General features: G+C 49.4%; 2 protein-coding genes across 2 annotated transcripts in view; both read right to left on the bottom strand.

The window, feature by feature from the left end:
- Nucleotides 1-62: 62 nt before the first annotated feature.
- Hoxc12 (homeobox C12) lies at nt 63-1,800 on the bottom strand. Its single transcript, XM_008838914.1, has 2 exons — nt 1,104-1,800; nt 63-396 (listed from the first exon to the last, which is right to left on the bottom strand). Exons 1-2 carry the CDS (start codon nt 1,702-1,704, stop codon nt 158-160), a joined length of 840 nt encoding a protein of 279 aa, XP_008837136.1. The 5' UTR covers nt 1,705-1,800; the 3' UTR covers nt 63-157.
- A 9,116-nt stretch (nt 1,801-10,916) lies between these two features.
- Nucleotides 10,917-14,088, bottom strand: part of Hoxc13 (homeobox C13) — a 6,424-nt gene continuing 3,252 nt past the window's right edge. The window contains exon 2 of the mRNA XM_008838900.1: nt 10,917-11,307. Coding sequence (XP_008837122.1) covers nt 11,051-11,307 — 257 coding nt within the window. The 3' untranslated portion in view covers nt 10,917-11,050. The remainder of the gene's footprint in view (nt 11,308-14,088) is intronic.

Raw genomic sequence — 14,088 nt, 5'->3', positions numbered from 1 at the left:
GGGGGTGGGGGGGTGGGGGGGAGCTACAAACCAAACAGAACAGAGGACATCCAGGGAAGGCCTGGCGTTGTAAGCGGGACTGTGTCCCAGGCAGCACCCCCCCACCCTTGATCCACAGGACAAGCTCAGTCTGGGGCTAGCGCCCGTGTGCTGGCCCCTAAAAGAAGGAGAGAGCTTGCTCCCTCAGCAAAAGTCTTTTCTTTTTCATTCTCCGGTTCTGAAACCAGATCTTGACCTGCTGGTCACTAAGATTCAAGCGGTCCGAGAGTTCCCTCCGACGCTGGCGCGTGATGAACTCGTTGACCAGAAACTCGCCCTCCAGCTCCGCCAACTGCAACTTCGAATAGGGCTTGCGCTTCTTCCGTGAGCGGCTGTGGATCGGGTACCAGGGCGCGCCTGGGTGGAGATGGAACCGCAGGGTTGGCCAGAGGATCAGGGATGACTAGCCCAGTGCCCTGGGCCTTTCTCAGACCCTTTCATCCTGGCCCCACACCAGATCCACACCACTCCTTCCCCTTCCTGTCTCCAGGCATCAGATGGTCTTTACCCAGCCAGGCATCCTCACCGGTCCCTACCTCTTCAGTTTCCTTTTCCTCTCGCTCCCGCCCTTCCTACCTCAGGCAGTAGTACTCACAGCCCTTCTGGGTTCCCATCGCTCACTTCTCCCAAAACCTCTCCTCCATTTTCTTCCCTCTTTTTCTGGCCTGGTTCACCCACATCTCCAGGACCAGCTGCTCATCAGTTAGAACAGATGGGTGGGCAAGTGGACAAGAAGAAATGTAAGTACTGAGGACCCATGGGAAGGCAGAGGGAGAGGCGCCCAGGAAAACTTCCCACCTCTTTACCCCAGGCTTGGGGAAGTTCCGTCAGGATCCCCTTTCTTTGATGTTCCCTACCCCATCCAGCCGCTAGGAATGAAAAAGGAAATCTTTCCAGTTCTTTTATGGAGATATTTACATGTTTATAGGGCTCCCCCCGCCCACCCCCGCACTTCTTTTTAAAAGAAGCGCTAGCTCACGGTCTGTCACCCAAGGCAGTCCGAATCAGTCCTCCCCTGCCTGCAAGAGCGAGATGTCCAGCCTGAGTGAGCCTGGGGTCCTTACCGCTAGCGGACAGCCCGCCGCCTGGGTTCAACGGCGACACCAGAGGGCCAGGGTCGCCGGTGCCGGCGCCCTTGTTGCCTTCGTTGAGAAGTGACGAACTGGAGTCGGATTCCAGCGACTGGCACGAGGGTGGGTCGTGTGGGGGTCCGGTGCCACCGTCGCCACCGCCTCCGCCGGCTGTGTAGTCGTACTTGAAGCCGAGCGCGGGAGGCCCCGACGGCTCGAGCTGCAGCAGCGCCGCCCCGGACCCCGCTCCTGGCTCGCGTCCGCGCTCCTCCCGCTTCAGGCCCCCGCCGGCCTCGGCGCAGGGCTCCCGGTAGTAACCCTTGCTATCCTCCACGCGCGCCAAGTCGCACGTGCGGCCGAAAGGCGGGTTGAGAGACACCGGGCTGCCGAGATAAGGCTGCGGGTAGCCATTGCACGGCTCAGCCGACGGCCAGGGCAGCGAGCACACGTTGTCGCGGCGTGGGTAGGACAGCGAGGGCAGCCCGGGCAGTTGCGCACCGGACGCGCGGAAGTTGGGGAAGTAGAAGGTATCTCCCGTGTGGATGTTCACCAGCGGCCCCACAAACCCAGGATTCAAGAGATTATGCTCGCCCATTTCCGCGGGGCCCGACCGGCAGCTTCTACTTTATTGCTATGTGACATTAAACATAGTTAAACCTGCAGCAGCCACCCATTGGCCGCCCTGTTCACGTGGGCGCCGCCGCCAGGGGGAGGGGTGGGGACAACCGACACCCCCCCACACCCGCACCAACTCTAACTTCCCCCTTCCCCAATCCTGGGGTGGGGGGGCTGTACGAAAGGCAGGGGCAGATTTATTCGCGGGATTCTAGTTTTTTAAAAAAATCATATAAAACCTAGCGCAGACAAGGAAGCGATCGCCCGACGCGGGACAAGAGGAAAAAAGCTAGACCCAAAACACCCACATATACACACCTCTGCACCCTGCACCCCCCTCAGATGTGTTATTATCTTTTCACCAACAGCTGGCCGGGTACCGCCTGTCCCTCTTTAATTAGCTCCTTTATTAAGTAAAACCGTTGGAATTTACAATATCTCCCTAATAAATTACTATTAGATATTGTGTCATATAAAGTTTACTGGCTGTTTAAGGAGACGGATGAGCCCTTTGGCTCAGGGTTTATTTACAGTAGAGGAGAAGAGGGGGTAAGGACAGGTTTCCCTGAAGCTATTTCAGCCCTACCACTACTGCTGCCTTCTCTCCATTGCCTTTTCCTTTTAGGATATGAAGAGATGTTTGGGGTTCTTTCACCCAAGAAAGGCTTGGGGTTATTGATAATGCTATTCCTTCTGTCGGGTCTATCCCCAGCTCAGAGCCACCTTAGCCTCCACTCACCAGTGGAGGAAGAACACCCAGCAGGCAGAAGAAACAGCAAAAGAAGGCACCCAACTCAGTATGGACCTGCTTGCCTGCTCTTGAAAACCTGGGGATGACTTGAACTATGACTTCCACTATGACTTCTGGGGGACTGGAGGAGCCTGTAAGAGTCACCCAGTCTTTGTGACAGGAGGCTCTGGATCCTCAGCAGGCTTGGCTAGCCTGAAAGATAGTAGTATTCTTGCTGCAAAGGAGACACCCAGGCCCCAGAAACCGCTTTGGGCTGTTAGGACCATTACTGAGCAGCACAGAGGTGGGGGGTGGGTTGCCTTCTGAGATGGGCCAAGAGTGAGAAGAACCCTGGAGAATTACCTTGTTGGGAGCTTAGAATTATATTTATGATGCAAACCTCGGGGAAGGCTGAGAACTGAGAGCTGGCCATTGACGATCATGCGCATCATCTGCAAATCCGTGGTGGGATCTCAACTGATGCACAGCGGTGGAGAGAGAAGCAAGCCACTCAAATCAGATATGTTTGATTAGAGTCATAGAGAAACATTCGAATCTTACGTCTTTATTCTGAGCTTCTGTACAAGGCACCCCTTGAGTAGCCCAAGGTTGGATAACTAATTCGGCAATGTATAAAATTTTTAAAAGATCACGGGAATTTTTACAGAAAATTGCACACGCCAAAAGAACAAGAGAAAGAAACCCATGTAGGTGAAAGTTAAATATCTGAGAATTAGCCAAAGCTATAAAAGGAGACCGAATCGGAGGAGATTCTCAATCTCTCCCGCCCCTCTCTCCTCTGCAGGACAAGGCAGAGAGAAGCGCAGATTCTTCGAATTCCATGGCTCCCGGAGCGATTTCATATCCCAAACCATAGCTGCTCACTTCGATAGAAATGTGTCCCCGCGGGCGCCGCCCTGCTCCGCGCGCAGCTCACAGCCCGCAGCTCCATGCCCGCCCCTCGCCCCGCTTGGCCGGTTCTCTTTCCGCGCCCCAGCCTTCCAGGCAGCCCCTCCAGCCCGCAGTAGCCCTCTCAAGCGCCTGGCCCACACGCTGAAACCACCGAGGCCCAGCGGTTGGGATGCCAGCCTCGCCAGTCAATCTTCACACAGAGCCAGGGGCGCCGAGGAATGCGCAGCAGATCCAGCCTGCATTGGCCTTTTTTTGTGCTTGATTGATTAAGGGGCTCAGGGATGCAGAGAGGACTACTGCAGATCTGTCACCGCATCTGCAAATCTCAGTTATCCCTCCTCCCCTTTTTTCAAGATGCTTTCATGTGTTCAAATGAAAATCTAGTTCTTAAAATATATCTGGGGGTCCTTTTGATTGTACACGGGGTGTGATCTCCATGTTAAGATTTCAGTCAAAGCACTGCTTTTGGCAGCGAAGTCTACGCCCAGGCTCTCCAGACCTCGGCGCTCTGCCGCTATTGTTGGTTTGTTTGAGGGATGCCGAGCTGGCTTGGCCTAATAGCCTTTGTGGGGTGGAGTCACCCCATTCTCTTTCCCCTTGGAAAGATGCTAATCTGAAAATGGACCCCAGGAAGAAGGTCTTAGCTTCTCCCCATCTGCCCACACTTAAACATCTCAGGCCCCAGAGCTTTACTAGCTGCGGTCCTGGGTCAGGGCGCTGAGCACTGGAGCAGCGGCCACAGGGCGGCAGATGCAACGCGGGGGAAAGGAGAATTGGATGAAAGCTCCTTATTTCAGACTTGCGTTCCTCCCAGCCTGATTTGGACCCACCAGAAACATTTTCTGCAGGTTTCAGACCTGGCACAAACCACGCACAACACCCTCTTCTTTCTCTGTGCAACCCATCCTGATATCTATCAGGGAGAGCTGCCTAGAGTCATCAGCAAAATTCCAGTCCCCAGAGGCCAGTTCCCCAATACCCAAGGTGAATTTAGAACTTTACAGGGCCCTGCTGGGGACCCAAGCAATCTAAGTGTTCAGTTTTCCAGTGCACCACGGTAGGTCTGTTTGCCTCTTAAGTAATCGTGCCGCACAAGCAGCTCACACGCACCCATTTCTGAACCAGGCTCAGACAAAAACCGCCACTTCCAACCTGGATTCCCGGGGCCGGCGGGAGGCTAGGGTGCGAGCTCCAAATCTAAATCCAGCCCCATTCAGATCTGCTCCCCTGGAGCAGGCTGGGGCTAAGTGCGGAGCCTAGGGGGGGACTGGCAGCTTTAGCAGCTACTTTGGTCTGGTTTAATTCACCGGCTGTCCATTGCCCACACACTCCTAGGTCAAGAGCGGAGCAGGAGCAGCTAATGCTTCGGAAACTCTCCTGCACATTCATCAAATCACAAGGCTAGAAGGGGTGGCTCTGCTGCTAGGTCACTGGCTTCTGCCACAGCTGGCCAGGCTCAACTATGTCCCGTTCATTAACTCAGGGGTTAATTAAAGCTGAAGGCAAGGATACAGTCCAGGGTTTTCCTTGAAGACCCAAGGCACTCATCCTCCTACAGGATCATCCACCAGCTGGAGGCCTCTCAATCTCTCCACACCTGTCTTTGCCTCCATCCCTCCCTCACCCTTTGCCTCTATGCCTCTGCAGGGGCCGACAAGAGCTAATTAATTAAAAAATCTGTGCAGGCTCTAGTGGTTGAGGCAAATAGGTGGCAGGAGGCATAGGCATCAGGAATGAACTTTGGACAATTCCGTTTGGGCTCTCCTGCTAACCCAAGGCTGATGGAGTGGCAATGACTTCTCCGGTGGACTCAGAGGCCATGGAGACCCAATTCAAGGACACTGTCTAGTTTGTAGAAAGAGTTTCACTGTGCCTGCAAATGAGGCTGGGCCAAGTTCCTATAGGGGTATAAGCAAGGAGCTGTGCTAAGAAAGAGAGAAATGATGGTTGAGAGGGATGCCCCCCTTCTCTATCTCCTCCCTCTGGGACAGTTCAGGCTTGGGACAGACTTTTATCACATCCAGACAAGGATAGGGGATAGGACAGAGGGCTCTCACTTCTTATTGGACCATTCACTGGTTCCTCTAGTATCTACAGTCCATCTGTCCTCTACTACCCTTGCAAGTGTCCCAAGACCAAGGGTTAAATTGGGAGATACATTGCTCTGTGATGCTTTCTAGGGACCTGCAGACAATCTGAAAACAGGGGCTTAGACTAACATTGAGATCTGAGGCAGGCTTTCAGGCTCAGGCTCTCCCAGGTTCCCTCCCACCAAAAAATTCCAGCTCAATTTCCAGTCAGAAAATTGGGAGGGAGTGAAAGTCCCCAGATGTAAACATCTGCAAGATTCCCTACCCTGAGCATCTCTAAATGAGACATCTATTTTCTCCCAGTTTCACAGCATGCTAACAGTTAAATAAAATGGGCAGCTCTGACATTTTCCCCCTCCACCAGCAGAGGATCTCCTAGCCTAGTGAATTACTGAGTGTGAGGAAAGGTGTGAGGATCAAGTTTAAAAAAAAAGTCTATAAATGCCACACCCTCTGCTTCTGTAACCAGTCTAAAGCCCAGGGCTGGGTCTCCAACATGTTAAAGCTGAGCACTACCCCGGAGTACCTTCTTCCTGAGCCTTCTCCCTTTGAAGATTACAGTGTAAGTAATAGATAGTAGGACTGGTTAGGCCCAGTCCTGGAGAGGGCCTGATATAAGCCTGGGATCTGCCAAGCACAGTTACCCAGCAGTGTACAAACCCAGTGTCCCAGGCCTGAGTGAGGGGCAGGTTTTGGGTGGGAGCAACTGGCTCAGGAGTTTCCTGGGGGTTAAAGGATGTTCTGCTAGCCTCCAGACTTGGCTGAACTGGGGGTACAGGGGTCTGCTTACCTTTGAAGACTGAAGAGGTTCAGAAGGGCAAAGGATGGGGTTATCAGCCTCTAGAAAACTTCTGGATCTCCCCACCCTACCCCCAAGGCTGCCCTCGGGCTCAGCCAAAGTATCTGAGGGGCGGGGAGGGAGAGGCAGAGGGAGCAGCGGTGGAACCAGAGCTGAGTTGCCAGAGCATCTCTGGAGAGGCCCTTTTATGGACGTTATTAGCGCCCCTGTCTAGACTGGAGAGGACACCTCCTCTGTGTGTAAACAGAGGCAGAGGGTTCCAGAGGGCTGTGGGAAGAGGGATGGTGCATCTAGGGGACAAGCGGCCCACCCTTTTTCTGGCCACCAGAAGATCAAGGCCTTTTCCACCCCCCCTCCACCTCACCCCCCCTTTCTCTGTGTTCCTGTGATGTCAAGGTCAGAAAGACCTAGTCACGGTCAAGGCTAAAAGAGGAAGAGTCTGGTTGGTTGAAAAACTCTGGCCCCCTCCTCCTCTTTCCAGAAGCCCCTCGCTCCCCAGGGCACCTCAGCCCTCCACTGTAGGTCTAGATACACATCTGTTCTTGGAGTTTTCTTGAGGGTGGGCTCTGATAGCATGCAAGGACTCTGGCAGGTCCTGTTCGGGAAATTCTTAGGATGGAGGTGCAGAGCTGGCTGCTGCAAGAACCCTAGCTTTAATAAGAGGGCTTTTTACAAAGGTGGCGGTGTTGACATCTACATGATCTGTAACACACCACTTCATCTCCACTGCAGACCTAGCTGCCCGTGGATCAAAGGCAGGAGAAAATGGTCTCAGGAGAAGTCATGGAGAGATCTACTGAAGTGGCTGGCCTTATTTCCTCAGGTGGGTTTATGGTTTCTTGGGCTTCTGACTGGAAGGCCCATCCTTCTGGCTCTATATTGGAATAATGTAGGCGGGGAAGGGCTTTCTTCTGTAACTCTCTGAATTTCCCTGAACCCTCCCTGGTATCCTGGGGGAGTGACCCCCAACGAAAAGTACTGTGAAGCCCCAGCTCTCCTAGGCACTCCAGACCCTGCCCTTAGGGGTTGGAGAAGCTGGGAGTGCAAATAATTATAGATATCTGGAGCTTCTGTTTCCCAGCCCTTTGCCACCCCCATGCCCCTGTGCCTTCATATTTGCCTTCAAGTGTAGCCTTACTTCTTCTAAATCTTAGATTGTCTTAGAAGAGGAAGGTTTTTTGATAAGTGTAAATAAAGACAAAACATACTCTACATCTTGAGAGGAGGGTGTGTACTAACAAAATTCACATACATGCAGGCAGGCCATTCCCCACTGCTCAAAGGCCACACACACACACACACACACACACACACACACTACCTTCATAAGAATCTCACAGCATCCCCAATGTGTGTTATCTCTTGGGAGAATGAAAGAGCCAATAGAATCAGGGAAATAATATATTTCCCAACTTTGCCTCCCTAGAACACAAGCCCACACAGCCTCACACTGTGTTTTATTCTAATTGTCAATGTATCTCCAAACTTAATCCATGTTTGATAATCCTCAAAAATCAGTCAGATATATTTAATTGAATGCTTTCAATCCTAAAGACCCTGGCACACTGTGGCTCACAGACACTCAGTAGAGCTGCTTGCCTTACCAGTGTCTCAGTGTTTCCTCAGGAGCAGGCAGAAGTTTCTGCTCTTTTCAATCACCTGCTTCTGGTAGCTTAGGGTGCGTCATTCCACATGGAAGATTTTCTTTCTGTGTGAAAAGTTCATCTAGATATGTTGCTGAAGTGGGCCCTGACCTCCTAGGTTCAATTGTTCCTCCTGCCTCAGTCTCTGAGGTGGAGCTGGATTACAGATGTGCCTCCTCACCAGCTACAACTTGACCCTTTGATTAAGTGTAGGTTTGTGTGTAGAAATGGAGGCTCCCCTCAGAGAATTCTAAAGTTCTCCTTCCTTACCAAGTCCTCAACTTTCATTGTGTCTACAAGTGTTATGGGAGTACCCCAGATGGTCAAGAGGTCTGAGGGGCCTCAAAAGAGCCCTAAGTCTTTCCTCCATTGCTTCCTTTCTCTGACTTAAGACACAGGCTTAAACTCTGTCTCAGGAGAGTTTTTGAAGAGAAGCTGAGGTTGTGGGTGGAGTAGAAGAAAGGGAGATGGAATTAAAGAGTGACTTTTGTTCCTGGGGATTCACCTATTTCCTTTCAAATTCCTACCACCCAGTGTGTGGCTGTCTGCAGTCAGCTCAGCTCACCTCAGCTAGCGGAGGCTCCAAAGAGTACAAATTCTTCAGGCTCTTTGTCTCTCTGACTCGTGTGTGTGTGTGTGTGTGTGTGTGTGTGTGTGTGTGTGTGATGCTTTTCCCCCCAGAAACATTTATTTAAATGAAAATATAAAAGCTTCAGCTCCCATCAGGCAAAGGGAAGCCAGGGAACTGATTTCCAATCTGATGCCTCCAGTCTTTTTGTGTCTCTGGAGAGGAAAAATATATATAAATAAAAAAATGCTGCAGTAGGCTGAGTGTGGTGGCGCACGCCTTTAATCCCAGCACTCAGGAGGCAGAGGCAAGTGGATCTCTGTGAGTTCAAGGCCAGCCTGGTCTACATAGTGAGTTCCAGGACAGCTGGGGCTACAGGGAGACCCTGTCTCAAAAAGACCAAAAAAAAAAAAAAATTGCTGCAGTAAAGATTTAATCTGAGAGAACATTGTTTTGGGCTGGATTGCTTTTTAAAAGTCTCTTAACCTGACAACTTAATGATCTCATTAACTCCACCAGATAGGGAGATAGGCACAGATGCGACAAGGGAAACAAATTAGTGGCAGAGTCTACACAGGCTTCAGATCTCCTGGAAGACTAGGGTTCTCAGGAATTCTAGAGAGTAAAAGTGGAGCTGGCTTGACATACTTGGGGCTCAAGGGGTCCCAGCATTCAGACCTCTCTATTTAGGCTGATGGGACAAAGAAACAAGAGGGCAGCCACGGAGGGAAAGCTGGGCTACGTGTAATCCCTGTCAGTCTACAAAGACCACCTCAACCTCAACCCCATCTGGAGCTGGCTGGAGAAGTCTGGGAACCTCTTGGTCAATAGGACCACAGGAGCCTAAGATTAGCTATCTACCACCTTTGCTGCTGCTGTACCCCTTCCTATAATGTCCCCACTGAGATCCCACATTCCCAACACCCCAGAACTAGACCCAATTTGTTTTCTCTTTGTGAGGGTGCAAACCTTGCACATGGTAGGGAAATGCTCTATCATCAAGCTACAAATTAGCCAGCAATGGACTTTTCTCACTTACCTACTTATAGGCTTTTTCAATAGCGGATCACATCTTTCTCTCTCCCAACATATATTCATCGAAGTTGGGTGTCAAGATTTGGAGTTTCTCTTATCTAAACAGTAAATACAACCCCAGAAGCTCAAAAACTTTAGAGAAACCAAAATGGAAGCTTGCGATTTACCCAGCAGTAGGCGGTGTGTACATTCTTCCCCTGCCCAGTCTGACTGAGTCAGGACATGGTAGCCTGTCCTAAAGAGGCAGCGGAGAGAAATAGTTCAGAAGCAATCTGAGCAATAAAATCAAGGCAAAAAAGATATTTTATTTTAAAAACAGGTCTGTAAGTTTTTTCTTCTTTGCATTCAGTACATTATCATCCAGACATCACAATACTATATACAGATACACAACATTTAAAAAAAAAAAGCCTATTTCTGATGGGCATTTCAAAAGAACACTGTTTTGTAATGTGCCAGTGGGAAGGGAGGAGGTGAGGGGGCCCCCACAGCACCTAGTTGGCTTTTGAGGAGGGAGAAATTAGGCAGCATCTACAGGTAGGTGGTTTCCTTAGAGCCATTAGCCTCCTAGGCTAGCTCCTCAAGCTTTGCCCAGGAAATTTGTCAAAGTGAAAATGTGAGGTCTCTGTTGACTTACAGCTTTGATGGAGACAGGATGGAAGAGGGACCTTCTCTCCATCTCCTTGGAAGAGAGTTTATTTTCATAAAAGTTCTGATTCTGAGCCTGGCATAATTTCCAACCACACTATGAGGAAGAGAGGAGACAGAGCAACACTTAGCATTGTGGCTGGAGTTTTTGTCCTATTTGGATTTCCACAGGACTGCGACTGCAAAGCAGAGGAGGCCCTGGGGTCAAAGGCACCTCCTGGGAAATCATGTCTAGGTTAGAATGTGGCTAGGAGCTGTACCAACTCTAGCTTTTGTTGAGACAGGAAAGAAAGAAAACCTACAAGTGCCAAGCGCCATCTGTACTCCAGTGACACTGCCAGGCCTTAATAATTAGCATTAATATTAAAACGACTTTTTAGGATAGGCACAGAAAATCTTAACTGGGAAATCCTTTGGAGTGCCGAGCTGGGAGTGACAGGGAAAAGGAGGGCCTGGAAGGAAATCACGAGCTCCCCAGCACCTGTGCCCAACACCCCAGAAGGAGGGTCTTCTACAATCCACCCTAGACTTAGAAAGGCAAAAACTGAATCATTTGGAGCCCCCAACCCTGCTTTGGTTGGAATGACTGGGCTCTCTCTGCCACTCGGTTTTCTACTGGGAGGAGCCACGAGGGCCAGGGGAGTTAGAGGCCAACTGGCCTGAAACCACCTCTATAGCTGTGGAAGTTGGTATGGGTGCTGTCTGGACGGGGGCGGGGTGTGGGGGTGTGGGGGTTGAGATTAGGGATGGAATGGGGAGTAGGGAGACTCTGCCCCCGGCGTGCGGTTCCTCCTTTTTAAGATTAAATACTGGTCTGCACCGGTGCAGCATCCTTCCGTGGGTCGGTTATGGTACAAAGCGGCGACATAAATAGATGGGGTGGACGGCCGTGTGTGGAAGGTCAGGTGGAGTGGAGATGAGGCGCTTTCGATTTGCTGACCACTTTCTTCTCTTTCACCCTCCGATTCTGGAACCAGATGGTGACCTGGCGCTCAGAGAGGTTCGTGGTGGCTGAGATGCGCCGGCGCTTCTCTTTGGTGATGAACTTGCTAGCCGCGTACTCCTTCTCTAGCTCCTTCAGCTGCACCTTGGTGTAGGGCACGCGTTTCTTGCGTCCACGCCGGTAGCTGCTCACTTCAGGCTGTAGAGGAACCACGTCTAGGGGAAGAGAGAAGGCAGGCGGGAGCAAGTGAGGCGGGCGGCTGTAAGGTCCAGGGGCCTTGAGCTGCTAGCTGCGAGGCTGCCTGACCAGGCACCGAGTCTCAACTGGACCGCCAGGTTGTACTGCTTGATGAAGCGCCCTAATACTTTGCACCTCTGCGTTAGGAAGGCCAGGAAGAGAGTGAAGCCACTGGGGTCCCAGTCTCACTTCAGATACACACTTTAAAGGAAGGGGCTCCAAAACCTCAGTAATCAAGATATTTTTAATGCAATGTTTTACAAAAGCAAAAAGATTTTAAAAAATATGATAAAAATGTCATTTAAAAAAAACAGCGTCAATATTACTGATTTTTCCTTTTGCCTCAGTCTCCAATATAGCTCTTTATTAGGAACCTTGGACCCTTGGAATGGACCCTTCCTGGCCTGCCAGGCCTGCAGGAGTTCAGCGGTTTCAGAAAAATTCCTCCTTTCTGTAGTTAACTCAATTGGGTGCCTAGACCCCATGTTCATCTCCCCACTGTCATAAGGATTTCTGTCCATGTTTGAGGAGGGCATGCATGACAGGCAGAGTGTCAGCTTCAGTGGACATATGCTATCAAGTGGATCCTCAGGCCATGAGCACTAGCCCTGCACTGAGATCTGAGGCACCAACTTAGAGAAGACACTATCAGATGAAGCCAGAATGCTTGGGGATCAGTCACTCAGGGCCTAGTGTTGTAAACCATCTAACATCACCCAAGGAGGGATGCTGCCTCAGTGCAAAGAATCAGATCCCTGATGGCAGGAGGGCCATACCCAGGCCCCACTAAAAAGAGAAAATTCTGCTCTCTCTTTTTCCTCTCTTCCAAGGCTGAAGGAAACTTCATTCCAGGCACTCAAAGCTCTACCCTTGAGGTCTCTGACAGGACTAATTCAATTTTTTCAGGCTTTGAGCATTTCACAGGAATTAAACACAAGGTATGCCATCCACATCCCTGTCTTCTTAGCACTGCTCCTTTGGCAGTGAAAGGCCACATTGGGCCCAGGGAGATTATCTGAGTAACCCTGCTGGACCTGCACTCATTGTTTTTTCATGTTAATTGCTAGACTTCAGGTAGACCCTAAGCGGGACTGAATCTCTGAGGTTTCCCCTTCATTCCTATTGTCCTTTGGAATTGTTAGACATGGCCTGGCATGGAGGTAGACAGTTTCTCTTGAAATGTTTCTTTACACCCCACCCTACAAACATCTTCCCTATAGTCCCAGAGTCCTGTTCTCTTTCAGAGACCCATGCCTGTCTAGACAACAACCAAATACAGGGAAAAATAAAGTGCCCAGGGAAAGGGGTTCCAGTGGTCCACTTAGGCTGCCTTCATGGTGACAATTTTTCAGGAAAAAAAAAAAAAAAAAGTCCATTCAACTTTCCTCTGCCTCTGTGTAAATAAATCACAGTTTTTTTTTGTTTGTTTTGTTGTTTTTTTTTTAAATCTGAAAAGCAAAGCAACCTCACTTTATCAGATGAGATCTATCAGGTTAAAAAGGGTTTTTCGGGGTATACAAGATAACATTTTAAAGACCATGTTCTTCAATTTGTTTTACTTTTATAGATGTAACCATGAGTTGAGATAGATGATTCTGGTGCAAGAAAAAAAAATGAGGGTTAAGTAGTAATACCAGGAGTTGTTGTTGGTTTTTTTTTAATCCTCAGAACATTTCTTCAAAAATATTTTATTAAACATATTTTACAAAATAAAAAAATCAGAGGCTTGAGTAAAATAAATGGTAGAACCAGTTTTTAAATTCAGAGTCTCCTGACTCTTCACATAATGACACAGTATGATTCAAAATATAAATGGGCCATTTGATACATCTAGGCTTGAAAACACTCCTTTCTGTTAGCAAAGTGGGGGTAAAGGTGGGTTTCAGTTTCTGAATTAACAGGGTATTACTGATTTAAAAAAAAAAACAAAACCTTCACTTCCTATAAACTCTCACAATTACCTAACCAGTTTTGGCTCCCTAAACTCCAACTCCAAATGTCTAATGATGTTTAAACAATACAACCCTTGAAAAATCAGTTTAAAAAGTATTTACCTGGTCTAAACTGGTTAATTTTTTTCTTTATTGGGTGTCAAGGATTGAGCTGACCAAGTTTTTCATGGGTCAAACTGAACTGCGAGTTACTTTGGCCTCCTGGGGAAACAGCTCCTGCCTTTTCTCCTCGAAGGTGATAGTTTAAATGTCTGCTGTCTTGTTTGGGAAGGAAGTGGGATCTACAGATATGAGAACATCTGGTATCTTAGACTTTGAGCTGTGTCTACACTGCCTAGAGTAGGGACTTGGCTATAGTGTCCCAATGTCCCCTTCCCTAGCCTCCCTCCATATCACCTACATCAACTGCTTTATACCTGGGGATCTGATCAGCATTTCCAAGAAGTGAATCAAAATCAAAATCGTGTTCTGCCACTGCTTTCCTTTGGGGCTGAGGGGTTCCTGTGTACAGGATCATACAGCCCACCTACCTCACTAGTAGGCTCTGGGCTTTGAGAGCTGTCTTGTCCAGCTAGTGGACCTTTTTAACCCAAATTCAAAGACTTGTGAGTACAGACTTTTAGTATGGGCTCCAAAAGCCCATTCCTTTTTTCTCTCTCCCTCAATCCTGTTTCTCTTTCTCTTTTTCTTCCTCTATCTAGTTCTCTCCTGGGATTTCTGCCTCTCTTGGTAAAAAAAAAAAAAAAAAAAAAAAAAAAAAAAGGGGTGTTTACAACCACCATGGGGGGGGGGATAAAAAAAAAAAGG

The sequence above is a fragment of the Nannospalax galili genome, unplaced genomic scaffold (genome assembly GCF_000622305.1).
Source record: "Nannospalax galili isolate Female #2095 unplaced genomic scaffold, S.galili_v1.0 scaffold251, whole genome shotgun sequence".
Classification (NCBI taxonomy): Eukaryota; Metazoa; Chordata; class Mammalia; order Rodentia; family Spalacidae; genus Nannospalax; species Nannospalax galili.
The sequence above is the reverse complement of the archived record's forward strand: the minus strand, read 5'-3'. Positions and strand labels throughout refer to the sequence as shown.